At 37.0% G+C, this 25,814-nt stretch overlaps 1 protein-coding gene and 1 long non-coding RNA gene across 8 annotated transcripts in view; both read right to left on the bottom strand.

The window, feature by feature from the left end:
- Nucleotides 1-25,814, bottom strand: part of GABRB2 (gamma-aminobutyric acid type A receptor subunit beta2) — a 144,818-nt gene that overhangs the window by 13,407 nt on the left and 105,597 nt on the right. For all 7 annotated transcript variants that reach the window (XM_021549518.4, XM_085591045.1, XM_021549519.4 and 4 more), the window contains exons 8-10: nt 13,967-14,104; nt 12,643-12,795; nt 9,172-9,416 (exon numbers count right to left, since the gene is read on the bottom strand). In XM_021549518.4, coding sequence (XP_021405193.1) covers nt 9,172-9,416; nt 12,643-12,795; nt 13,967-14,104 — 536 coding nt within the window. The remainder of the gene's footprint in view (nt 1-9,171; nt 9,417-12,642; nt 12,796-13,966; nt 14,105-25,814) is intronic.
- Nucleotides 14,827-25,814, bottom strand: part of LOC146766166 (uncharacterized) — a 39,133-nt gene continuing 28,145 nt past the window's right edge. Inside the window, exon 2 of the long non-coding RNA XR_014958236.1 lies at nt 14,827-25,814. This exon is cut by the window's right edge and continues 18,112 nt beyond it. This is a non-coding gene — a long non-coding RNA (uncharacterized LOC146766166).

Below are 25,814 nucleotides of genomic sequence, written 5' to 3'. Positions count from 1 at the left end.
AGGTCACAGGTGTTAAGTTTCTGACAACCACATTGGCAGAATGTGGAGCTGGTTTTGAGAACATGAGCAAGGACAGGTATGTAGAGCTTTTTGCACACAGCTGTAAGATGCACTGAGTTTAGGGACAAGTCTTGACAATTTTTTACATGGGGAAGAAAATTATACTAAAGTCTCTGAACACTTACAAGAGGAATGGAGACATAAGAATGAAAAAGGACATAGAAACCATGTTGTAGTACAGCCTTTTATCATTGCAGAAGTATTCTTAAAACTAGTTTCTAAGGAGTAAAAAAGATATATTCACATATAGAAGTATATTTTCTCTATATACATATTTGAGTTTAGGCATAATCCTACCAATCTACCTACCTAATGTTTCCTAAGTTACACAAAACTAACTCCTGGTGTCTTTCTTTCTTCATATGAAGAATTCTGGGAAAGCAGCAGAACCCAAAATAATTTGTAACTAAGTGAATTTACCAAGAAACATAGGTCTTCATAGGCCAGCTTGACTGTTTCACTAAATTTAACAGATGTGTAAGCAACACAGACCTTAACATGATTAAAAAAATAAAAAGGTAAGTATTCAGTTTCTGTGTGTCTAAATGGATGCCTCTGAATGCATCCATTTAAATCTAAATGGATGGAGTCTTTAGAATTTGTTCTCATACAAATAAAGAGACTGACAGTCACTGTAACAACATTATGATAGTACTTTTACCACTTAGTGACATCCAAGAGTACATAGAGTACATAATCCAGTGATCTCAAAATTCATGAGTACAATTAAGTTACCTTCTCTAGCACATATTACTTGCAGTTACTATTTATGTTTTGGATAGAAATTTGCGAGCTCCTGGGTGCTGAATTAAACCTTGACAAACTCTTTAGAGCTGTTGTGTTTCAGGCAATCAACTCAGCAAATTCCCTACCAGACACACCTTCTGGACTGCAGCTACATACATTTCTTCTGTTTCACTGAACATAATTTGTCTTTTTTTGTGTCTTATTTCTTCACAACTGGATCTAATGACCTAAACTGCACTAAGAAATTCTTTTATGAACTAAAAATTTTGTTCTGCTCAGGGTCACAGGCTGTAGATACAGTACAAAAGCAAAAGGGAGAATGTGCTTTAAACAACTGTACAGGCACTGGTCTTACATTAATTAAATATGGCATTCAAAGGAGTGCTACTGGAGGAAAAAAGCCTCACGCAGCTGACTTGACCTTTATTCAGATGTCATGTGGAATACCAGCACAGATCGTGGAAAATCACCTTCTGACTGCTTCTGCAAAGTACTGTGAGCTAAAACTGGAACCTCCTCAAATTTCACTCCTAGCCAAGCTCTAGTTTGATAAAACACGAAGAGGCTGGCCAGAAACCCTGTGCATTGCTGACTGTTTCATACGCAAGTTGTTCCCTAGAATGCATGAATGGAAATTCAGGAGAAAGGCTAAGCTTGTATAATCCATGCCTGCTTTGTTACATGTCCTTCACTAAACTGCTGTGTAAGGAATACCTTCTGATCCTGGATCAACAATCAACCCTCGTGCAGCATTACCTGTACTGCAGACAAAAGGACAACTCTCCTTGGAGAGAAAGAGGATGAATTCTTTCACTGACATCTGGATAGTGGCAGCATTAGCTGCACCAATATAGAGCAGTAAGGATTTGAGACCAAAATTTTAAGAGCTTCCTGTTGCCTTAGTGTTTTAATATCCTGTTCAGTTTATTAACTGAGTCTGTGCATATAACCAGTTGGAAAATCCTCTTTTTACCAAAAGCTTTTACATTTTGTAAACATGTTATATATGCTTACTCATGTTTTATACTAGAAGTACCTCTAGTCCATAGGGTATAAAGTGCCATTCTATGTAATAGGTACTGACTGGTTTTAGGTACCTTTGCAATAGTTTCTTCTCCCTGAAGATGCATTATATGATGTCTTCAGGTAGAAATGAACAAATATTGCTATGCACTGAAAAGGCCAGCAGCAAGGCAGCAGTAAATCAGTGGGGAAATAAAGGCATTAGCCAAGCCTAATTGTTTTGGAGCATTGCTATGGAGCAAGGTCTATTATCTTGGGCCTACAGCCCTGCTAATGCATCTTCACACCGCAGCCTGAAAATTGACGAGAGTGACCTTGTCTGTTTGCAGTGCACTGAAAGCCATCACAAACTGCAAAAAGCCACAGGTACGGATCAGTGCATTCCCTCTGGCTCAGGTTAACACGCTCCTCATCTAATTCACCTCTCCTTTTCTAGAGACATCTATTGATATGACAGATTAAAAAAAAAAAAAAAAACCAAAAACAAAAAAACACCACAGGCTCTTCCAGTTATTCTCTAGCAAAGTGGTGAAAAGAAGTTTGGAAGCTGTCATGGGAAATGTCAGGTAGCACACCAGCACCTGAACTGACTGTGCCATCTCCAAGTGTGCTGCTGTAACAGAGGACGTGTCTGGCACAATGGACTAGAAAATTCTCAGTCTCCCTGCTCCAAGAGCTCCCATACATTAGACAGTGAATCTGAAAGTGAGCATCTGGGGAAGGAGGATGCTGTGGAAGCCCCATTTCCTTGCTAGATTACAAAATGCCAGCCCATCCTTAGCCTACCAGTTGCATAGCTGAAATAATTAATTGTAATCACTTGTGAAACAGGTGATTGTATGCTCTTATTTATCTCAAAGCCCTGATAATGCAATGGAGCTCTCTTAGGGTGAAAGATCTGAGGAGAACTACTTAACTAGTCCAGCAAAATTCAGTCAGACTCCTTTCCTTGGTCAAAATGATGCAGGAAAAGAATAGCAGCTGAGACAACTTGAAAGGGAAGAAAGTTATGAAGTGTTTCTGAGGGCAGGTTAAGCTTCCATTTGTCTTTGGCTTGCCATCTCACGTCCTTTAGCAGCCCTGTGCTAATCCAGATATAACAACAGGGCCAGGAGGGCAATGAGTTGCAGATACCTGTATTTGTTTAAACCTTCTTCGCTTCCTAAGCCCTTCATTAATTTTTAGAGAACACTTCCATGGTATTCAAATCTATTAAGAAGTGTTTAAACTCATGATCATATTGACATTACATGTTCTTGGTACCCAGATTTTGGATGGAAAAATGCCATTAGTCTGACAGTTTCCCTTGTTCATGGTTAGCACTGTGAGCAGCAATGCACTGTCCCTTTCAGGTGTGCTGACTGAATACCTTATGTAATAGAAAGAGGTCTGAGTAAAGAATTACTCATTGTTTTAAAAATACACTCAGTATGTTTGAAAAGGAACCTTATCTAAACATGCAGAGGTTAGCAATGTCACTTCACATTTATTTACAGAAAATGACTGAATAAATCTGCATAAACAGTTTTACAAAGCATTGCGTAATATGCTGACATTTTTCCCCTCTTTCCCAGAGGGAAATTGCTCTGTTACTGCTCACAATAACAGAGTATGATTGCAAAATTAAAGGTAGTTTTATGTATGGGACTTATGTTATCATGTATTTCAGGTATACTGCCTGTGCATTGGAGCATTCTCTGTGCTTTAAGCTAAGTTGGAAACATGTATGTTTTTAATGGTTAGTGCAACTGCCTCCAATCTAAAAACACGTTTAGTGATGTACTTACATGTATTTTACATTATGCAAAACATAATTCTTCTTCTGTGAAGTGGCAAATCAAGTTACTGAAAGAACATAGCTTAGAAATTCTATATAAGGAATGTTAATTTGCAGTAATTAACTCTTAAAAACCTAGATGATTTTAGTAAAAAGAAAAAAATTAAATAATTTAGAAATAACTTAAGCACTACCTGAATGACATACAGGTAAGAATTAGAAAGACTAGAATGGAAGGAAGGTGCACCAAATCATTATGTGGTAATGCCTCTGTAAGGTTTGATATCCGAGTTGAAAAAAAGGAAGTATCATATCCTGTTTGTAGGTAATATCCTGGTGAAGCAACAATAGTGATGTTGAAGAAGACTGACCAGGAACTCCCTAAAGAGACACATCCTAAAGAGCTCTTCCTTTAATAAGAGTCTTCCTTCCAATACTCACAACAATATCATCTCTGCTGCCTCTGATGCTGTGGAAGAGGATGGCACAGAGCTGCTTTTCCCTGGGAATCACCTCTTGTCAAACTTACAGATTTGAAGCACTTCTTTACAGAGGAAGAAGAGTCAGCCTTTCATTTACCATGGTCTTTAAAGTACCAGTCCTGGTTTAACCACTCTAATGCAGGTTTACTGATCTATCCAGAATAACAAATAGAGATTTAATTGATACTGAAAAGCATTTTCACCCTACTTATGCCTCAAGAGTAGTCAATTAATGTACATAGTAGCTTGGATCAAATGAGTCAGATGAGCAACTGTAGAAAAAGCAGCAGTAAAATCCAATAGATGTAACAGCAACTTATGCAGGTGATGTACATGAAATTTAGAAACACAGGAAAACATATGGAAAATATAGAACTTGGCAGGCGATCAGACAGCAAATGCCTAGAAGATCTATCAGATTCATCACAGTGGTCAGCATCAGGAAGCCCACCTACATCAGTGTTTCAAGATGGAAACATCCAAGGTAAAATTATTAGAAACTACAAATTAAGAGTAAATTTTAAAATTAATCAAAAATAACTTGGCTCCTGGATTCTGGAAAAAATGTAAGGGGAATAAATCAGCTCTGAGAGAGCACCAAGAAAATCATTATCTGAGCTCTCATAACAGAAATGAAAGTTATTAAAATGGCTGGGGATCTGCCCATTTGCAGTTGAACCAGCCTCTACACTGGAATTGTAGTTAGGTGAATCATCTTGGAGGCAAAACTAGACTTCACAGGGGGAAAACCTGAAGAGTTATATGACAGCAACTTGTTTCCCCTCCCTGAGCCCCTTCTATCCCAAAAGAAAACAAGAAATTACAATGAAAAGTAAAACAGAGTCATAGAGGCTTCCAGACCAGATCTTTTTAGACCATTTGTATGTAGCTACTGAATGAGAAGATATGATTTATGGATTTCAGTAAAGCCTTTGATACACTAACTTAAAATAGAAGGGCTAACATGTCCCAGATGCACGTACAATTGCCCACAGGAAGACAGGTGAATGATATTGGGAAGCCAGAGGCTGGGATTTATGCCTGTATTTTAATGTATCTGTTAATCATTTTGAAGAAGCACAAACAATATTAACATGAAGATTCATAAAATGTAAAGGATCAAAAGGACACTGATGACCATCATCATTCTTAAATAGAAAAGTTCATGAAATAAAAATACATAACAATGGCTTAGAGTATATGACCTTATGACATGCTAGGTTCTCAAGGAGACATAGGTCACTCCCAGTGTAACTACCCTTATGTACACTTGCAGTACTATGCCAATCAGAACAGAAGAGACTAAGAAACTTGAGACTACTCAGGCAAAAAAGGTATTTCAAGACATAAGATGAAAAACTTGAAAAGAGAAGTGAGGAAATTATGTGAATGCTATTTCAAATAAATGAAGGATGTCTAGAGTAAGAAGAAAGGCAACAATATGATTGTTTACAGAAAAAACAACTTGTCTTGATAAGGCAAAAGATGATGAGTTAGACTGAAGGAACAAACTGCTAAGTGCAGCTGAGAAGTTTCAAGAGTAAAATGATGATACTCACAGCCATTTTTATCTGAACTCGCTGCAAAGAAAATCAAGAAAGTCCTATATGATTTCATAAGTCTGTTACATCTGTAATCTGTATCTGCTGGTAACTGAGTCTGAATCTGCCTTGAGTTTTATGTTCTTTAAATTTCTACATAATTTTATTACTCAGGTTTCAGTATCCAAGAAGCAATCAAGACCCATTTCCTTCTCTACCTTTCCATTACTGCAGACAGATCAACAGTCTTTGAAAATATCTTATATGATGATTCAGACTAGGTATACGAAAGAATTTTTTTAAAATGAGAGTGATGAAACAGTGGAAGAGTTTACTCAGAGAGGTGGTGGATGCCCCATCCCTGGAAACAGGGATCCAAGGTCACATTGGATAATGCCCTGAGCATCTAGCTGAATGAAGATGGCCCTGCTCATTAAAATGAGGTTGGAGTAGGTGACCTTTAAAGGTCCTTTCCAACTCAAACTATTCAATGATTAAAAAAAAAAAAAAAGACAGAATAAACTTCAAACTACCAGATTTTGCATATATAAGAATATGATATGAAATTTAAAGAAAGATTTGGCAACAGTTTCATCTGGAATGTCCCTGGGGAAGCTCTGCAGCCAGTCAAATGGAGTTCACTCAAATGGAAAAAACAGGACACCCGAGTCACCAAATCTCCAAGAGATTGTGATGGATTCAGCAGATACCATGGCCATGGGAAAAAAAGCTTCCATTGCACACTGTGTTGTAGGCTCCCTGGTATCTTCTGAATAACACTAAGCAAAAATAGAGAGATTACCAGTGCCCATGTCCACACTGGAATCTGTTCATGGAAGAGAATTCAACAGCATGAAGGGAGCATGGATTAACTTCTCTGATTTTGCAAGCAGAGTTGTGGATGAGAGGACCAGTCAGCACTTCTCACCACCTTCTGTTGGTTGAAAGTTGCATGAGATTGTTACCAAACAAGAGTGTTGGCATTGAAAGAAAACCATTACAGATTTTCTGATCTATAAAGTATAAGCAAAGATGCTGTGCTACAAACAGCAGTTCCATAACTATTTATCCACCTCTTCTGCAGAGTCAATGCTGAATGCAGTAACAGAAGCTGTTTTGTATAGAAGTTTCATCCTCATGTTTTGAGGTTTCTTCCTCATAGCATCAATCTTCTCTTGTCTAGTATCTGATTCTTATGAATTCATAATATTTCACATAGTGATTCAAGAGGAATCTTATGATATCACAAAAGAACACTCATAGCTTGTAAAATCTGTCCTTCACTATTGGAGCCTAGTTAAAGATGGAGTATTTGTCTGATCCCATTTCTAAAATATGTTGGTTTTTATGAAAAACTGTTTCTGAACTAATTTCAGCAGTTCAGACCCCTTTTTTATTCTTATAAATGAAAATAATTACATAATATTTGTCTCCCTTTAATAGATAAAATATTCAGTTCCATTAAATATTAATATGTTTTCTCGCTGCTGGTCAAACAACAAGAGCAGCTGTCAGCTCCTTTCCTTCTCCCCAGAGCAGCCTGTGCAGTAGGACAAGTCCTCTGATCCTCTCCTATTTGATTCTGTTTATTGCTTAAAGGATTGCAGACCTGATTACCAGATCAGAGTGGATCTGGATACCAGAGCAGGGCTGCCATACACTGCTAACAATGCTGGCCTAGAACATTAACTGAAAGGCTCACTATGAAAAAAATAAAAAATAATGTAAAATTGTTCGTTGTGTTCCACAGTATTCCTTGTGTCAATCTTGTAGACCGGTAGAGTTCTGCAACAGTATTGAAATTAATTTACTCTGCCTAGTGAATTGGATTAACACATTAATTTCAAATTCTTCCTAAATTCTTCTTCATGATCAGCAATTTTCCACTGGACTTTGGCTATTCTGTTACACAGCTGGAAGGCTTAGTCTATGAACAAGACTGTTGAAAATACCACAAGTGAAGCAAAGTGTGCAAAAATATACCTCAGCTATTGGTGGCACTCTAACACCTATGGATCTTAAATCTCCATTGCTATCAAAGGAAAGACTTCAGGTAAATGCAGGTCTAGTCTTGCAAAATTAATTACTGGGTAGTTTATAGCCTTTTTGAAGTGAAACAACTTAAAAAAAGAAAAAAGATTTTAACAGTTTAAATAAAAATTAATAGATTTTTTTCAATGCTGAAAAGTCCAGTAGAAATCAGAACATGTTACAGTGTCTTTATGAATGTTATAATGCTAAAAGGTGATATATGGTAACATAACAAAAATTAAACTCATAATTATGAGTATGCCTTCATTCATTAAAATACATTTCTCTCCAATCAAAAAGAAAAAAAAAATAATGAATGAGATGAACCATGACCATAAAACTCTACTTCTTAAAGGACTATAAACTATAACCTATTTTGTGCTATCAATATGTGATGGATTTTTGGAATAAAATGTTCTTCTGTCTGCAGACCCACTGTGTGTGTAGAGGTTCTGAACAAACATTAGAAATTTCACTACTAGAGCTGTATGAAAATTAAGTCTTCATTTGACAAATAATCCCTTGCTTTTTTCCTAATGCAGATTTCTTTTTTTTTTATTTAGATTCTGACTTTGATTTTTTCTCCCTGGACTGTCCTGATAAATTACAACTCAAAGAGCTTTCCCTGACCAAAAAAAAAAAAAAAAAAAAAAAAAAAAAAAAAAATCCCACAACTCTCTCACCGCCTCCAAAAACAAAACCCCAAACCCCCAAGATAATTCAAACTTATTTAATTTTCCAACTTTGCATGTGTGTGAAAGTTTATACATTTTAGACTGAGAACATTTTTGCATTCAGCACAGATTTGTCACTGTGTGAAATTTATCCCAAAATGGCCAAAGTGATAAATTACAAGTGCTTTATGATAAGTGTCCCATTTTCATTAAGCATAATGGATACTTTTCCCAGAAGTGTGTATCTTGGCAAATACCTTTTCTGCCTCAATTCTCCATCCCTAGGGGGCCACTTTTAGATTCAAAATTAAGTACACAGCACATTGATGGTTTATTTCTGAGAAGTTCCTCATTTAGTCAATAGTATCCTGGCCCATTAGACATTGAAAATATGCAAACTTCTCAAACTTTAAACACATCTGTGGAAAATATTTCTTATCCAGCTCATCTGAAAGATTTATGAAAGCAGGTTAAATTTAGGTTTTACTTCCAATGTTCCATACAGATCTTACTAGAATATACAGCCATCATTTTGGATTTATTCCTTTGGAAACAGGTTGTACATATTCAAGTCTACATTCTGACTAAGAAAACATCTCTCAGTAAAGCTTCACTGACTGCATGCTTTAGAAACAAGTCATTCAGCTTTCCAGGCTGCAGGGCAGCATTCATTGCTGAGGTGGCTAAGTACACTGCTCTGCAGAGCTAAGACAAGGTCATCATAATTCCACTCCACTCATTTTCTACAAGAAATTACATTTTAAAGCACTGTCTGACAGAAGTGAGAGCCTGTCTTCCTGGGAAAATGCTAAAAATTTATCCCCATTACAGTTTACCTTATTGACATCCATTCGCAACTTCTCATTGTTGGCACTGGCAGCTTTTTCTGCTGCTTTCTTTTGGCGCTGAGGTCCCCTGCCAAAGAAGATGTAGTTGACCAATGCATATTCCAGCAGAGCCATGAAAACGAAGACAAAACATCCCATAAGGTACATATCAATGGCTTTCACATATGGAATTTTGGGAAGAGTCTCTCGAAGATGGGTGTTAATTGTTGTCATTGTGAGCACAGTTGTGATTCCTGGAAAAAAGAATTGAGAAGTCTAGTGATTGAAATAATTTTAATTTATTTTCTAGAATAATATTTTATGCTATTCAAATGCTGAAGTTGAAAACTATTTTTATTTTCCCCTGGTGGCAAAAAGATATCTCTAACCTTTGTCCATATTCATAGAATCCTAGAAAGGTTTGGGCTGGAAGGGATCTTCAAAACTATCTGGTACCATGGGCAGGGAAACCTTCCACTAGGTTTCCACCAGGTTGCTTATGCATCCACCCTGGCCTTGAATGTTTCCAGGGATAGGGAAACATTCAGGCAACATGATCTACTATCTCATTATACTCACAGTGAAGAATTTCTTCTTAAAATCTAATCTAAATCCATATGATGACAGTTTAAAGGCATTCCCCTTCATCCCAAGTCCTTCACCAGCTCTCTTAGAGCCCTTTTAGGCTCTCAAAGGTGCTTTAAGGTCCTCCTGGAGCCTTCTCTGCTCCAGGCTGAGCAATTCCAACTCCCTATCTTCATAGAGAGAGGTGCTCCAGTCACACAATTATCTCTGTGACATTTCTCCAGCCTGTTAAGGCTGCTCTAGATGGATCTCTTCCCTCCAGCATGTGGACAGCACCACACAGCTCAGCAACTTGCTGAGGATGCCCTCAATCCCATTGTTCACGTTTCTGACCAAGATGTTAAGCTTCACCAATCCCAAAATGGACCCCTGAGGACAATTCTCACTGGTTTCCACTTGGACATCAAACTGTTGACTGCAACTATTTAAGTGCAAACATCCAGCCAACTCCTTATCCACTGAGTGTCCATCCAGCAAATCCATGACTCTTCAGTTTAGAGAGAAGGACAGCATGCTTCTCACGCACCGAGAAGAATCTCAGTGTCAGATGCTTTGCACAAGTCCAGGTAGATGACATCAGTTGCTCTTCCCTCATTCCACTAGAGCTGGGACCCTGCTGCAGACAGCCACAGGCTCTGTCAGGCACAACCTGCCCTTAGTGAAGTCCAGCTGGCTCTCATCAATCACTTCCTTGGTTCCCATGTGCCTTAGCATAGTTTCCAGGAAGATCTGCTCCATGACCTTGGCAGGCACCAATGTGAGACTGACAGTTCTGTAGTTCCCCAAGTCTTCTTTTTTAACCACTCTTAAAAAGGGGTCTTTTGCTTCCACTTTTCCAGCCAGTGAAACTTCATCAGACTGCCATGGCTTCTCAAATGCGATGGGTAGAGTTTTAGCCAATTCATTTGCCAGTTCCCTCAGGCCCTGTGGATGCATCTCATCAGGTCCCATGGACTTTGTACTTGGGATCCCCAGGTTCCTTGGATGGTCTCCAACAAGATCCCTTAAGCAGGTGGTTCTTCACTCTCCCAGCCTTTGCCTTCTGCAACTTGGGCAATGTGTCTGGAGCACTTGTCCATGAGAGCAAGGCATTAAAAAGGTGTTCAGCACCTCAGTCTTCTCCAGATGCGGTGTATTCAGGTCTCTTGTTTCCTTTCAGAGAGGACTCCCATTTTCCCTGACCATTTTAGCACTGATGTACCTATATAGAAGCTTTTCTTGTTGCCTTTGATGTCCTTGGACAGATTTAGTTCTGTCTCAGGGCTTTAGCTTACCTAACCTGATCCCTGGCTGCTCAGATTTTATTTTTTTTTTTTTTTTGTGTGTGTATTTCTCACAGGCTATCTGACCTTGCCACCACCCTCTGTCACTTTCCTTTTTGTGCTTGAATTTTTTCAGGAACATCTTGTTCAGTCCTTATCTTGGACTTGTATTTTTTGCAGAGCATAAAAAATATTATACATGTAATAATTTGAGCTCAGTTAAGCAAACAGTAGTTGGATTCCATAAGTGTATTTTTAACCAGCTAAACTGCAACCTTCTGTAATGAGTCTCAGTTAAAAATTACAGGCTACAGTTGCTTTATCTTGCTTTCCTCCAGCATTTTCAGGATGTCTTCAGTCTCAAATTCTTAAGGCAAAATGGTACACAGAAAGGTCTGGTAAAACTCAGATGTATTCTATAAAATTATAATGTCAAATTTTCAATGGCATATTTTATGGGGCTTTACTTATTTTAGCTATACAAGAGTTGTACTGGCACGAATCTGCCTGATTTTGACAAAATTTGGCAACAGAGATAGATACTTATTTTTGCAACATGCTTCTTATGAGGGGACAGAATAAACAGGTACACATGGGACTAGTGAGGAGATACACAAATACTCTAGAGATTAATTAGGGAAACAGTTTTGTTTTTGGAACATAAGGCAACAGTAAGGAAAAAAATAATCACTCTTACAATCATTTAGGTTGGAAAAGACCTTTAAGTTCATTGAACCCAATCTTTAAATCAGCACTGCCATGACCACCAGGTCCCCAGGCACCAAATCTTCAAATCTTTTAAATTCCTCCATGGATGGTAATTCCACCACTTCCCAGAACAGGCTCTGACAGGGCTGGAAACCTTTTTGGTGAAAATATTTCCCCTAGGATCTAATGTAAACCTCCCCTGGCATAACGTGAGTCTGTTTCCTCTTGTCCTTTCACCTATTACTTGGCAGAAGAGCTGAACCCCCAGCTGGCTGCACACTCCTCCCAGGGAGTTTTAGGGACCAAGAAGGTTCCCCCTGAGCCTTTTTTTCTCCAGGCTGAGCTCCCCCAGCTGCTCCTCATCAGATTTGTGCTCCAGACCCTGCCCCAGCTTTGCTGCCTTTCTCTGGACACATCCCAGCCCCTCAATGTCTGTCTTGGAGTGAGGAGCCTGGAGCTGGACACAGGATTTGAGGCACAGCCTCCTCCCTCAACATAAGGACAAGTGAGCTATAAAATCCTAGTAAAACTTTATTTAATTCCTGAAATGAAAACCAATTTATAATCCATAACACAATGGTGGACGTGTGTTCCAGACTGCTATGGGCAAAAGCAAACTAAGTGCATTCATTTCAGAGAAAAAACAAGTAGCAAAAGAACAACAGAGTATGTTGAGACAATTAGGCTAATTTTGATTACAATGATTATAAAGTTAGCTAATTCAGACGTTAAATCACTTTAATTTTTATTTAAATTCTGATGTTTTAAATGCTTATTCAAATAATAAAAAGCTTAACAAGCCAGACATAAAAAGATCTAACACAAATATTTTTTTTATTTTCAAATCATGCACTATCCACTCAGCCAGAAGCTAGAAAAACCATTCAGCTAATGCACACTGCATGAGATGTGTAAAAATGCCTACCTAATGCAACTCTTGCAGCTGAAGCATCATAATTAATCCAGAAGGAAACCCAGGACAGGATAGTGATCAGAATAGAAGGCATGTAGGTCTGCAGAATGAAGTAACCAATGTTTCTCTTAAGTTTAAAGCTGAGAGACAGCCTTGGGTAGGCACCTAAAAGAGAATATTTGGTATGGCCATAATTTATTTGTATAATGCCTGAAAACATTTTTCTTTTCTGTCATTTTTATTTTTTCATTCAACAGAGTACACTCAGAGCTGAAAGATCCAGGATATTCAGCTGCAGAATTTCTAGCAAGAATTGGGATTAAATAATCTTTTATGCTAAGGGTACAAAGATGCTCTAGTTGTTTATCTGCTGGCAATCATAACATTCAACAATCAACAGCAAAAATACATCAGAGCAACAAAGCACAGAAATTCCTCTTCCCTGACAAACTTTCAAATGCCAGCTTCAATGTGAACCTTATCCTAAACTTCTCTCCAAGAAATGCAACGCTCCTCTTTTGTCACTGGACACCAGACATATTGTAGTGTATGAAACATTTGCTAATAGAGGTGCCTAGAAATCATTCTTCAAGTCCCATTTCTGCTTGATTTTGAAGAATTTGGGATGTAAAATAATTCTACAGTCTCTCCAAAGATGATTTCTACCCATATCTGGAAAGTGAGTTTGAAAGTTAATTTTTTAACATACCTAATGGGTTTCTCAAGTAGGTAGAAAACATCTTCTAGTAACAGTCCAATCCAGCTATTGTCTCTCTTGAATAATTTAATATCATTGAAATATGTTGGGGTTTTATATTATTATTATTATTATTTCATTAAATGCAATCTGATTTTCTGCTCCTTCTCAGAAAGCATCTTTTCAGCCGTCAGAATATGCTTGCTAGAATAGGCTAAACTGGAAATCCTGGAACAAGCATTTTAAAGACTTTATGTTGATGACAAAATAATTAGTCTAATACATCTTCAACTTGGTAAAAGGAACATCTAAAAATATGGAGGAAAAGGTTCCTAAATATCCTACACACTGGGTTGGGTTTATGGCATAGAGGTGTATAAGTGGCTTAATCAGTTTTCATAGGTAAACAGAAAATAGAGCTCATTTGATGAGCCTTAACATGACAAATTACAGATGTTAATGAATGGTGCATTATACACTATAGAAACTGTAACACAAAAAGTTCTGCTTTCCAAATTCACAGCTGCTGCTCCATTTTATTCCTCTTTCCAAAAGTTTTGCTCCTCAACTCCACACAGAGAATTAATCCAGTTTTAGAAGCCTTTAAAGAATTCCCCTTTTAAGTTCCCCTCCACAAACCTGTAGAGAAAACAACATTCTTGGTGATAAGCTTGTAGTCCACAATGGAGAACTGTGGCAGTTCGATCTTTGTCACTCCTGTGACTGCATTATCACCCCCACGCCAGTAAAATTCAATGTCATCTGTTGTATAGCCATCTATAAAAACAGGAATAAACAAGTGAGATACAAATCTCTTCTGACACCATGGGGAAAAGTTCATTAACTCAAAACATATAAAATATATTTCTAAAATTAAGCAATTTATAAATATACAGACACAGGTCATTCCAAATAGAACTTCAAAAGGCTACTCTAGGTGCATTTTAATATTTGTTGGCTTTGTATTTTTTTAAAGATATATTACATGAATGTATTAACAAAACAGACCTTTAAAACCAAATTAGGACTGCCCACATTCCATCTCCATATAGCAACTGTACATCAGCTTAAGGTAACTTCTGATCCTGAGGCTGGATAAAACAGCACAATTTTGCTGTAATTTTTGTCCCTCAGCTGAAACATCAGCACACACAATGTTTAATTTTCAGTTGTAAAACAGCATAATTCTTTTTCTAAAATGGTTTGAATGCAGTAAGACAGCAACATTCAGTGAGGCTCCTAAGAGACCTTGTAAGAAGCAACTACAGCCGATGCAGTGGCAAAAAAACACCCACAAGAAATCAACCAAAGAAAAATAAAATTCCCACCACCCAACAAAACACCCTAGAGCCCAGCACATATTCACTGTCATAAAACATATCCATGAGAAAGGAATCTGGGTTCTCAAATGGCACCTGAGCCAAGTTCCATGCTCCAGAGTTGGTGTACAGAAATGACCATGAGACATCAGAAATAAATCTACTGCAAAACTAGGAAATACAATTTTCATTAATATTTAATCATGCATTAATCTAAACATTTTTGTCATTGAAACTAAAACACAGAATAATGACCATGACTGTTTTGCAAATTGAGATAATAAATACATAAACACCTTGATTTTAAGTCTTCATCCACAGACAAAAGACAAAATTGTACACTAAATACCATTTTAGAATGCTCAAATACCACTGAATTTCAAGGAATAATGCATAGAATCTGTAAAATTGCTCCTATGCATAATTAATTTTTGATAATCTAAGTAAACTCTATCTGTACAGCAATAGCAGAAGGCAAGCAAGTTTGAAGACATGAACTAAATAATCTGTAAAAACACTGAAGCAACTATAAAAATCTAATAAACATAATTTTAAAAAAGTATTTTGGTAGATACATTTGTATAGTATGTTGATAGCAATTCCAGAGTTTTGTATAAGTGACTTTTACTTTCCTGGTCACAAGTCTGTCTTCAGAAAAGGCAGACAGGTTACTTATATTCCCCTGTCTAGCAACTTCATACTTGTCAAGTCTTTCTCTAGGCTTTCAGGGAGAGAAAGAAAATACAACCTAAAATTAAAATAAAGTCTAAAATAAAATAAAGATTAATAATTATATTGGCTGATGTTGAGATGTAAAAGCAACTTATTGCATTTCATGTTATGAAAAATATAAAAGAACACCCTTAGAGAGTTTAGAAAGGTTGGTATTACTTTTTTGAGAGTATATTAGTGATATTGTCAAGTTTTGCTGATATTCTGACATCAACCCTGCCCTCCAATGGCAAGTTCCAGATTCTAATACCATTTACTGAACGTGGATTAATCAAAATAATATGTTTAATTCAAAGGTAACTAAAACTGTTAAACTTCATAGCTAATAAATCAGGAATTTTTTTTATTTCTGAAAAAAAAAAAAGCTAAAATAAGTTTCAGCAGGGAAAAATCCCACTTTTCTATGTAAGAGAAGAAGTTTATAAAAAGCCCAAATGGCTTTTTATTTGGTTGCACTTTTAAAAATATCTCTTAGAAGAACTTTTTTTGCTGAACTGCCTATGAACAGTTTAGCCTTGAGCTGTGTAATCATACCAGGGCTCACACAAGAGAACTCCAGGATTTACATTCCACCTGACTGCCAAATGCTTCAGCATCACCCTCCACCAGGAGGATGTGGTTCAGCTTCTCCCTGGATTCTCACAGCCTTCACACGAAGGAAGCAATGACAACTGCTTAGGAGAGAGGAATCCTTGGAAAATCCCACTCCAAAGCTCAAACTGAGGATTCCAAACCCTGCAGCTCTGGGTGGCTTTGGGGAGAACTGAGCAGAATCCCCTGCTGCTGAAGGGTCTTACATTGGGCAAATGATAACCTGAGACAGACTGAGAATGACAGGACTCATTAATGAAGAGAATTTCAGGAAGTCTCTTTAAGCTTTCATTAAAATACTTCTCTTTCCAAAAAGGATAAATTATCCCATTCATTTCAGAGTGTGGAGAAGGAGAGCAAAGAATATTACAGTCATCTGCACATGAATGCTCTTGTGTACTGATAAAGTACCCAAAGATAATTGGATATAAGTCTAATATCTGTAAAACATCTGCCAAAAGAGAGAATGGGCCTATTCATGTCTCTAGTGGATGTTTTGCAGTAAAGTCCAATTACCTGCAGCTATAATAAACTCCTTCTGCAGGTATCTGGGACTCAAAACAACTCTACTTACAAGTTAAAATTATTTAAAGATCAACCAATTTAAAGTAGTAATAAGCAGTCTAGAAAAAACAATCTGCAGCTCTTGACAAGAAAAAACAAGAGTTAATAGAGTCAGTTCAATATTTTTAAATGAGACACCACATGTTGGTAAAGCAGAAAGGAAAGCATAGTAAACCTAAAAATGTTCCAAGTAATCTTTGCAAGAATATGAGTTTAGCACAGAACACGATTTGATTTAGACTGTAAGTAACTGTTGGTTTACTATATATTAAATTGTATGTAGCTCTCCTGCCAGCAGAGAGCATCTGATTGATTGCTTTTCCCTCAATCATTTATATATCATCATCAGCACGATTTATTTCACGTTCAGAAAGTTCAATTTCTCATTTCTGTCATGCATCACACACTGGCAGTCACCCAAATCAATACATTGTCCTGGTAATATGGCACCAATCCTGAGAGAAGCAAAACATTCTCGACTCCCATTAACAGGACAGGGAGTTTATCATCCTGTATGCATTGAGGGATGACAGATGACGAAGCACTGTAGAGGAAAAACAAACAACTAATAGAACATAAAATAAAACCCCCTTCACATAGAAACTATAAAAGCACCAATTTTTTTCCAGCCTATTCAAGACAAGTCCAAAATAGGAAATTCTTCTAATACAAACAACCTAAAACGAAAGCTGTAACATTACTGACTGAAAACAAAAATATTTAGACACAAGACAATTATCAGAAACACCATACAATGGCAGAAAAGATTTTTCTGAAAATCTCAGGATTTACCAGGACTCACTGCCTCACAATGCTGCAGTTTATGACAGCAGGAGATATTTCATATCTACACATTTAGGATGTGCCCTGTGTAGGAATTCAAGTGCTCCACATTACTGACACTATGGCAGCACCTGGAGACTGAAGGTAAGGCAGCTGCTGACTTGTTTTTGTGGAGGTGGTGAGAGGGAAATGACATAAACATGCAAAACAGTGAAAATGTGCCTAAAACTAAGGGAGGATTCTGAGGCCATGCCCTGACCTCTGTCTGTTCTGAACTATCAGCAATTTGTGTGAGCTGGGGCAGTGCATGCACACGTCCTGCATCGCCTCCGAGCTGAGGAGAACAGCCTCAGCCCTGACGAGGGGACACAGGAGACAAAAGCATCCTGAATCCCACCTCCAGCTGCTAAAGCTTATCCAAATAACTGCTCCTCTAGTTACAACCTGTACCTGTGATTCTGAGCATTGAGAGCATGCAATTATAATGAAGCACTGCCCAGCTACTTCATAACTTTTGCTGAGCAGGTCCAGAGATGTGGTGAAAGCTGGGAGCACAGCCCTCACCTTTGATCACCTGAGCTATTTGTCTTTTGCTCACCAATCAAAAACACATGAGAACTCAATTGACAGCAGATTCTGGACTTAAAGACTATTACAAAGCAAGCATTTACAAGATGAACGGCATATACCTGGTGGAGAATAACAGAGTTGCATTATACACGTGGCATTTTTGGGGAAAAAAAAAATCACACATGTACATTACCATATACAAAAACCTATAGCCTCATATGTAGGGAATGAGTAACAAGCTACTTAATTTCTCCTGCTGCTATCAAATGGATTTTCTTTGCCTAGCCACTCACAATATGGTAGCTTCCCAAAATAAAATGGAGAGAAGTCATGTATGATATCCATACCCAAGTGAATGTTTTGATTACAACTATACAAGATATTGTTAGCTAGCAATCATAATACATTAATTTATATAAATGTAGGTCACAGACTTTCAGAGTAATTGAAGAACTTGACATCTACAGGCCCTTTAAAATGAAGATGAATGCTATAAAGAAACATTAAGTCATTAATCCTGTTTGTATAACAGACTGTAGAATACCTTTAGTAGCAATATCTGTGCATTTCATTTATTTTTAAACATAGAACCATGACTCCCTCCTTTTTCAAGACTTTCTTCAGCAGTTTTGCATTTACAGAGTAAACAGCAAAATGAGTTATAAAATTGTAAGTAACATGAAAAGCATATTTTGAAATCCTGAAAACTTTCAGATCTCTCAAACTTGTTTCATTGCATCACTTCAGCCTTCACTTATTCAGTTCACTTATTCATTCAAAAACATAGCCAGAAAGAGTAAGTTGGAAGTGTTTGAATTTGCAGAGATGTTTAAAGCTGAGGAGAACACAAGACATGAGGTGCTGAAATCAGTGGGGTGATACAAGGGTGAGTGGGAAAAGCAGAGTTTGTGTGCCAGAGCAATCGGAAAAAAGTACATCATACTTGTTTCTTTCTCCTCTTTCTCCTCCCCTCTAAATTCTGTCTTTCTGCATAAAACATTACATTCCACTTCAAAGGCTTTTCCCCCTAAGGCTCTGAGGATTTGGATACAAAGAGGATGTACAATTTTCTGACTGCAGTGAAATTCAATTGATTTTTAGATTAAATTGGCAACATTCTCAAAAAACAATCATCTTCAAGTTGTACAAATGGCTCCCCCATTTCTGCCACAGTTTGTATTCCCTAACCCACTTACTTCTTTTAGCAGATGACCTTTTCTGAGGAGAAGGTTGACAGCATTATGGGAGCACATTTATTAAGTCTGGATCATCTTGAAGGTTATTTCAGTGTAGCATGGGTGACATTAAGCAAATATGTGAGGAAAACATGGGTGGCAACAGTTGTCAGTATAAAGTTAGAGCTAAATGTATTACTCACATTCACTACTACTAAAATTATGAAGAAAAAAAACCCTTAATCTTTAAATTTAAAAAAACAGATTAGTATACATTAGACTTGTGTAGTCAAGTTTATTATTTCTTTATTACACCTACCACAGAAAAAAAAGGAGTTCAGGGACACACAAGTAACTACATGAGACACAACAAATCTGTCCTAGACATAAAATATGGTGGGAAGCTTAGTTTCATTTGCAATTAAAAGTAGACTATAGTAGAAAACTCTGAAACTCAATGTTAAGAAACCCAATATAATGAAATATTTTCTTAAATCTCAATTTTATTGTCAGTGACACAGAAAACCCAAGAAATTTACTTTCACTTCTCACACTGGTAGATCTTCAAAGATGCAATAGGAAATTGCAATATGCAACCATGAAGATGATACCAATCATTGCTGAGGAAAGCAACATTTAGGCAGAAATAAATTTCTATTGAAATGTGAACTGATGTCAATAGGATAAAAATGAATACATGAATACTTAAGTGATCTATTTCAATGCCATTAAATCACAAAATGAACAGAATTCAAGTGAAAATAACCATTGACAAAAGACAAGTGCAATCAGGTATAGGCAGGCAATGGGCTTTTTTTCCCAGAACTATCAACAAAGTGAAAATATAAATTATTTCCTATGTTTAAAGACCAAAGATTTTACTACATAATTCATAGCTATTTTCTTCCACATTTAAATAAATTTTAAAAAGTCAAAGTTAAATTAAAAAAATACCTTAAATATCACCCAAGCATCAGGAATTGCTTACAGGAAAACAAATGTTTACCCTAGTTCACAAGATTTAATCTGAATCTGAGACAAAGCACATGTCCCAGAAAGCTGAACTGGGGAATCTACATGGAAGAGAGAACTCAGAATGCCCAGAGACTACTCAAGGTCTGCTTGAACCTTCTGCCACACCCAAACCCTCCAGTTTAAAGAGCAGGGTAGTGAAGTGTACCTATTGTAATGAACATGGCTAAAAATGTTCAACTGAACAATTCAGCAAATGAACGATGCCTCTCATATATTAACTGTATCATTTTATAAAGTCCATAAATTTGCATAGATAATCTCATCAACCCCACAATCAAATATGAAAACTCTTCTGTGTTTTTAAATGAGGGATATGTATAAGTAATGACTCAAATAGGAAGTACTGTGTTCTTTTGGCATAATATTAAATAGCCAAGATGGGTGCAGAGGAACAATTTTTGGTGATTTGATGCATATATACACATACACACACTGAATTTTTCAACTGTATTCTGAAAAGATATTTTTGAAGATTGATGGAAATGTCTTAATCCTCAACTCTTTGTATAAAACTAAACATTGTTTCTGCTCTTTGAAAATATTGGCAACTGTCTTCTATTTTTCAAAGGCCATATTTCAGGAACAGAACTTTTATAGTAAAATGTACATCCATAGTGAGTGGGTGTAAATGACAAAAAATTTTCTTCTCTCTCCCTTCAGTAAGGACAAGGATCATGTAGGGAAACCAAACACTTAAATTTGCACCGTACCATGAATTTCATCACTACAGCCTGTACTTCATCTTGATAATTTGAGCTGTATTCTATACTCCTATCTCATTTGACTATATTAACTAATTTATGTATAGGAAAATTGTTGTCCAAAATAATTATATGTAATCTGGAAATTATGAAGGCTGTTGAATATTGTTCTCTATTAGACAAACAAATTTCATAATTTGCTTATTTCAGAGAAGACTTCATGAAAAGACTGTGTATGCTGTTTGCTCTTTCGTCTAATTTCAGAATTGTTCTTTTTGAAACTGGAAATAGAAATGAGGGGTATATCCAAACAAATGAATCAGCAAAGCATCATCTCCACAAGCTCAATTTTTAATACCTTAGATATGTAAGACCAAATGTTCTAAGTTTCCTGCAACCCACTACCAGCCTACATTTTGAATGCTGATGTACATTTAAAAAAAAAGAGGAAAAATGAACAACATCTGGCAACCTTAACCTTATTTATAAAATTGCATTAATACTCCACTCTGCTTAATTATTCCATAGCTGTATTAAAAATACAAGGCCACAAGGAGAAAAATGCAATCTGCAGAAGAAATCCCTTCTGTCTGTGGATGTGCAATTTCTTTCAATTTAGAAAAATATTTATTCATTATGATGTGCTAGCCTGCAATGAAGTGTGAGGTAATATTCTGAAATATTATTCCATCTTTGCCTGAAGGACATCACAGCATCTAAACCACTTCTACTTTTAGGTAAAAATCTAGTTATGAAGGTTTAGGAACATTGGGCTCAGAGACTGTGTAGCAGGAACATGCTAGAACCTGTTATTGCCAAGAGTGAAATGTTCATTAGAATGTAAAAACCCCCACAGATTTTTACACATGTAGAATAATGATTGGGTTGGGATATTTAACTGAACCTGCAGAAATTAATTTTCTTTTAGCAATGAGCAAGCTATAATTAATGCTCCTTCTAAAGTCATCCACATGTATAGATTTGGGAACTTTTTCTTTTCCATCTGGATAAGTCTTCTGTCATCTACAAGATTTTCAAGGATAATTACATCTACCTTTGATGTGGAGAACTATTTATACAGTACCATGTGAATGAAGTTTATAGGAACTTTAATTATAGACCATGATATTGTTAGAACTACATCATTATTTTCTAAAAATTGCAATAGTCCTGTAACATTTCTATGTCCTTCACACAGCTTGGTTGGTATCAGAAACCACATCGCTGTCTCCTCAAAATATTTTAGTGGGAGCTGTGCGCCTCAAGGCTCAGAGGACTTTCCTGCAGGAAACTCTGTTGTGACACCTCTATCAGAAAAGACAGCACAGGTTTGTTGGCAGTATCCCAACCACTTTCTGAGGATGCTGAAAGAGGCCAGAATAAATTCTTTTGACATCCATCCCTCCAGGTTTAGAAATGGCATACACAGAAAAGTTCTTTGGCGGGTCACAAGATGCTAATGGTTCTGGATGGGTGTGCACAAGGTAGCAGGAATTGGAAGTGTTTTAACAGGAGATGGGGACAAGGCCAAAGGAGGATGAACGCTACTTCAGCTCTCTGCATTTACCTGGCACAGGAGACAAACCCTGAGAGCCTCAAACAACCGTTCTGCAGCTACTGCTATAAATCTATGGCAGATGCAACCTCATCCCACATTTTTTTTCACTAGAAAAGTTAACTTGCCCTAGTCAAGTTTGAAGTTTTGGCTTTTATGTACCACAAAGCTGCATTAAAGCCTTCTCTATAGGTTCTCTATACACTGTTTTACCCAGTATCTGGTATTGTCCTCTGATCTGCAGTGATGTACCATTCTCAGTACTTACTAGGTTTCATTACCATATTTTAGAAGTTTATAAGTCCACAAAATTGTCTCTAACTTTTCTAACACTCACTTTTCTTCTGAGCTGCAGCTCCAGGCATTGCTGGAGGCTATGCCTATTTAATGAAGTAGATGTGACTGAGACAAGATAATGCCAACCCTTAAAGGGACTTTTCCCTGCAAGCACATTTTAACACACTGTTGACTTTTATTCTGTTTTCCTCTAGCTCTAGTATTCTGTGTCAATATGCAAATATGCATTACATAAGGTTGTCTCTTGGGCTGGAAAAACAGGATATCTGCATATAAATGTTCATTAAGAAGAATCCAGTATAATATTTTAACATACATAAAAGGAAATCAGCCTCAAATACAAAAGTTAAAGAACTACAACTTTTTGCTGAGAGCCCCATGTGGACTGCACCTCTCTCGTGCCTTTGAAATAAATACCCTTCTTCAGAAAAAATGAAGAAAAAAACACATGAATAATACAATAATGTATAACAAACCATGCAGCAATGGAATATGTCATAAGTAGTACTTCATAATCACTATACTTTCCTGACAACTGCACAGAATCATTCTTGAAGGAGTTATGAGTCAAATTCACCTCCAAGCTACCAAAATAAAAAAAATACCACCAAAATAACAATGTAACTATTGTAACTATTTTCAAATAATCCTGCAGCATTCCATACCTGTGCCTGTCTGTTCCTTATTAAACTGCCTTTTGCCTTACACAGTGACATTCATTCCTAGTTTATCCTTACAACCCAAGGATTATGTGCATCACACGTGCCATTATCTACATCTATATTCTTATTTTCTAACTTTGTCTTCCCTTTGGAAGTGTTATTCTGTATGTGTCTGTGGGCTTTATGAATCAGAAAAGTTGCTACTTGTAGGGAACACATTGCTTCAGTGCAGAAGCAAGAAACCGAAAGTACAGTGAGCTGTGCTACCATAAATATGAAAATTGGATTCCTCCTCTGCTCTGCAGCATCCTCAGTGCCCAGGAAGCTTTCAGGGCTCAGGGACACATCCCTGAGGGAGGTCTCTAACAGCCACCCTGTAAACATGGTTATCAAACCATTGTCCTATCTGTGGTGCTCCCAAATTTGCTTCATTAAATTACTGCTGCACCCTGTTTATGTTACAAATATGTGTAGGCTGTCGTAATTATAAGGAAATGTCTTATTACTATCATGGTATAAAGCAACTATTTTTCCAAAGCTTAAAATGAAAGGCCTCTTGTGTGGCAAAGAATAAATGTGAAACAAAAGATCTTCAGAAGGCATTGAGTTGAAGATAGTGACCTCTATCATTTGAGTCTTATCATGTCATTCTGTCACCAGTTAGGAGAGGGAATATGAAAAAACTGACCTGTCCCAAGTGGCTTTTAACTGCCCCTCTGACTTGGAACATCTCAGGGAGCTGTTAGACAAATGGAAGGTATGCAAACCTGATGTTTTCCTGGGCACAAGATCTGTAATAACATCCAATTTGTGTGTAGAATGGTGAAGCTAAGAAATCCTTTCATTTCCTTCCCTGTACCAAGCATAGATACAGAAAGACAGAGTCTGACTCTTGCTTTTTAAAGTATCAAGAGCTATTGAAACTAAAAAGGGTTGCCAAGTCAACGGGGAAAACATAGAATACTTTTTCTTCAGGGAAACCAAAAACCTTCCAGGTCTACAAACTCATAATAATGCAGTGCTGTTTAAAAATTGTCAGTGCAGATACATGCCAAGGACAAACCTGAAAGGGATGAACTGGAGCAGCTCTCCCTGGAGGCCCATTAGACTTTTCCTTTGGATGGAACTGCCTCCCCATTAGTAACAATAAATACTAATGAGTACTACAAACAGAAATGCATGTGACCACAAAGAATGGGTCTTCCCCAGCAGAGCACCCAAATTCCTGTGGTCACCATGGTGAGTAGCAGAAATGAGGATGGAGAGGAGCAGCTCTCTGAGAGGATGCACCACATCCAGCTGTGGAGGTTTAAACAACCTCTACACCTCCTTGGGCACACCCTAAACTCTCCAGGCAGCTTACTGTACACGTGGCTGAAATCACCAATAAAAAACCTCCCAATATCACATTACAAAATACATCAGCATCTACAGAACACCTAAAGGACCCAATAATGTTAAATGCTAAGTTTACTTCCAAGGTTTATTTGTTTTGATTTTGGATTGAATTGAACACATAGAAGGCAGCCTGCCAGCTTAATTACAATTTAAAAAAAATATAAATCTGTGCTGCATTTTTGCCCTCTTCACTAACCCAAATGTATTCATGAGCTGTCCATTACAGCTATTTGATGCCCCATTAAATACAGAAAATAGCTCTATATTGTTAACATTGTCTGTAGGATCACTGCACTTGGAAGAAGGTTGGTAGGTGAAGATGTGGAACTAATATAATACCAACAGTTAAAGAGGTTACTGGCACACTAGCAAACAATCAATTTAAAACAGTAGAATACGTTAAAAAAACATTTTACTGAAAACATATTTAAAAATATGCCATATTTCTGTCTGACTATCCAGATTTTAAAATGCGTAACTATGCTAAATAGCATAATTACACAACCTAATACATAAAGCTATGAATATAAACAAACAATTTTAATATCAAGCATATAATCAAAGATCTCATATAAATAACAATGAATAGTAGGAAAAAGGAAAAACAGGAAGTCATTATCAAATGTTGTACATTATTAATTGTTGTGCATGATAATGGAAACATTCCCATGGATTTACATCAGAGCTACATGTCCAGCAATGATACTTTCTTTGGAAAGGATTTTCCCTGACTTTGTTGAGAATAAGCTTTTCAAAGAGCAGAAATACAGAAGCTGCACTTAGATCATCTGTGCTCTGCAGAATTACTGTATGTCAAAATTTCAGAATGATTTGTAACTCAGGAACCTCAGAATTTTGGTTTGATGAAAGAAAATGATACAGGGACAGTGGTTCAGATGGAGTTGCTTATCAATAGATTCCTGAGGGTTTACACCTGTTGAGGGTCTAAATGTTTTTCACACAGAAAGATGATTAGAAAAATTGTTGGGCTCATCCTGGGTGCGTATTATCAGCTATTTTTACCATCACTACAACACTAGGCTGCATTAGAAACTCATTCATATAAAAACCAGCATGACCAAGGGAAAAATCATTCTAGTTTGGA

This window comes from Lonchura striata, chromosome 13 (assembly GCF_050655825.1).
Source record: "Lonchura striata isolate lonStrDom1 chromosome 13, ASM5065582v1, whole genome shotgun sequence".
In the NCBI taxonomy this organism is placed as follows: Eukaryota; Metazoa; Chordata; class Aves; order Passeriformes; family Estrildidae; genus Lonchura; species Lonchura striata.
Note: the sequence above shows the minus strand (reverse complement) of the source record. Positions and strands in the feature narration are given on the sequence as shown.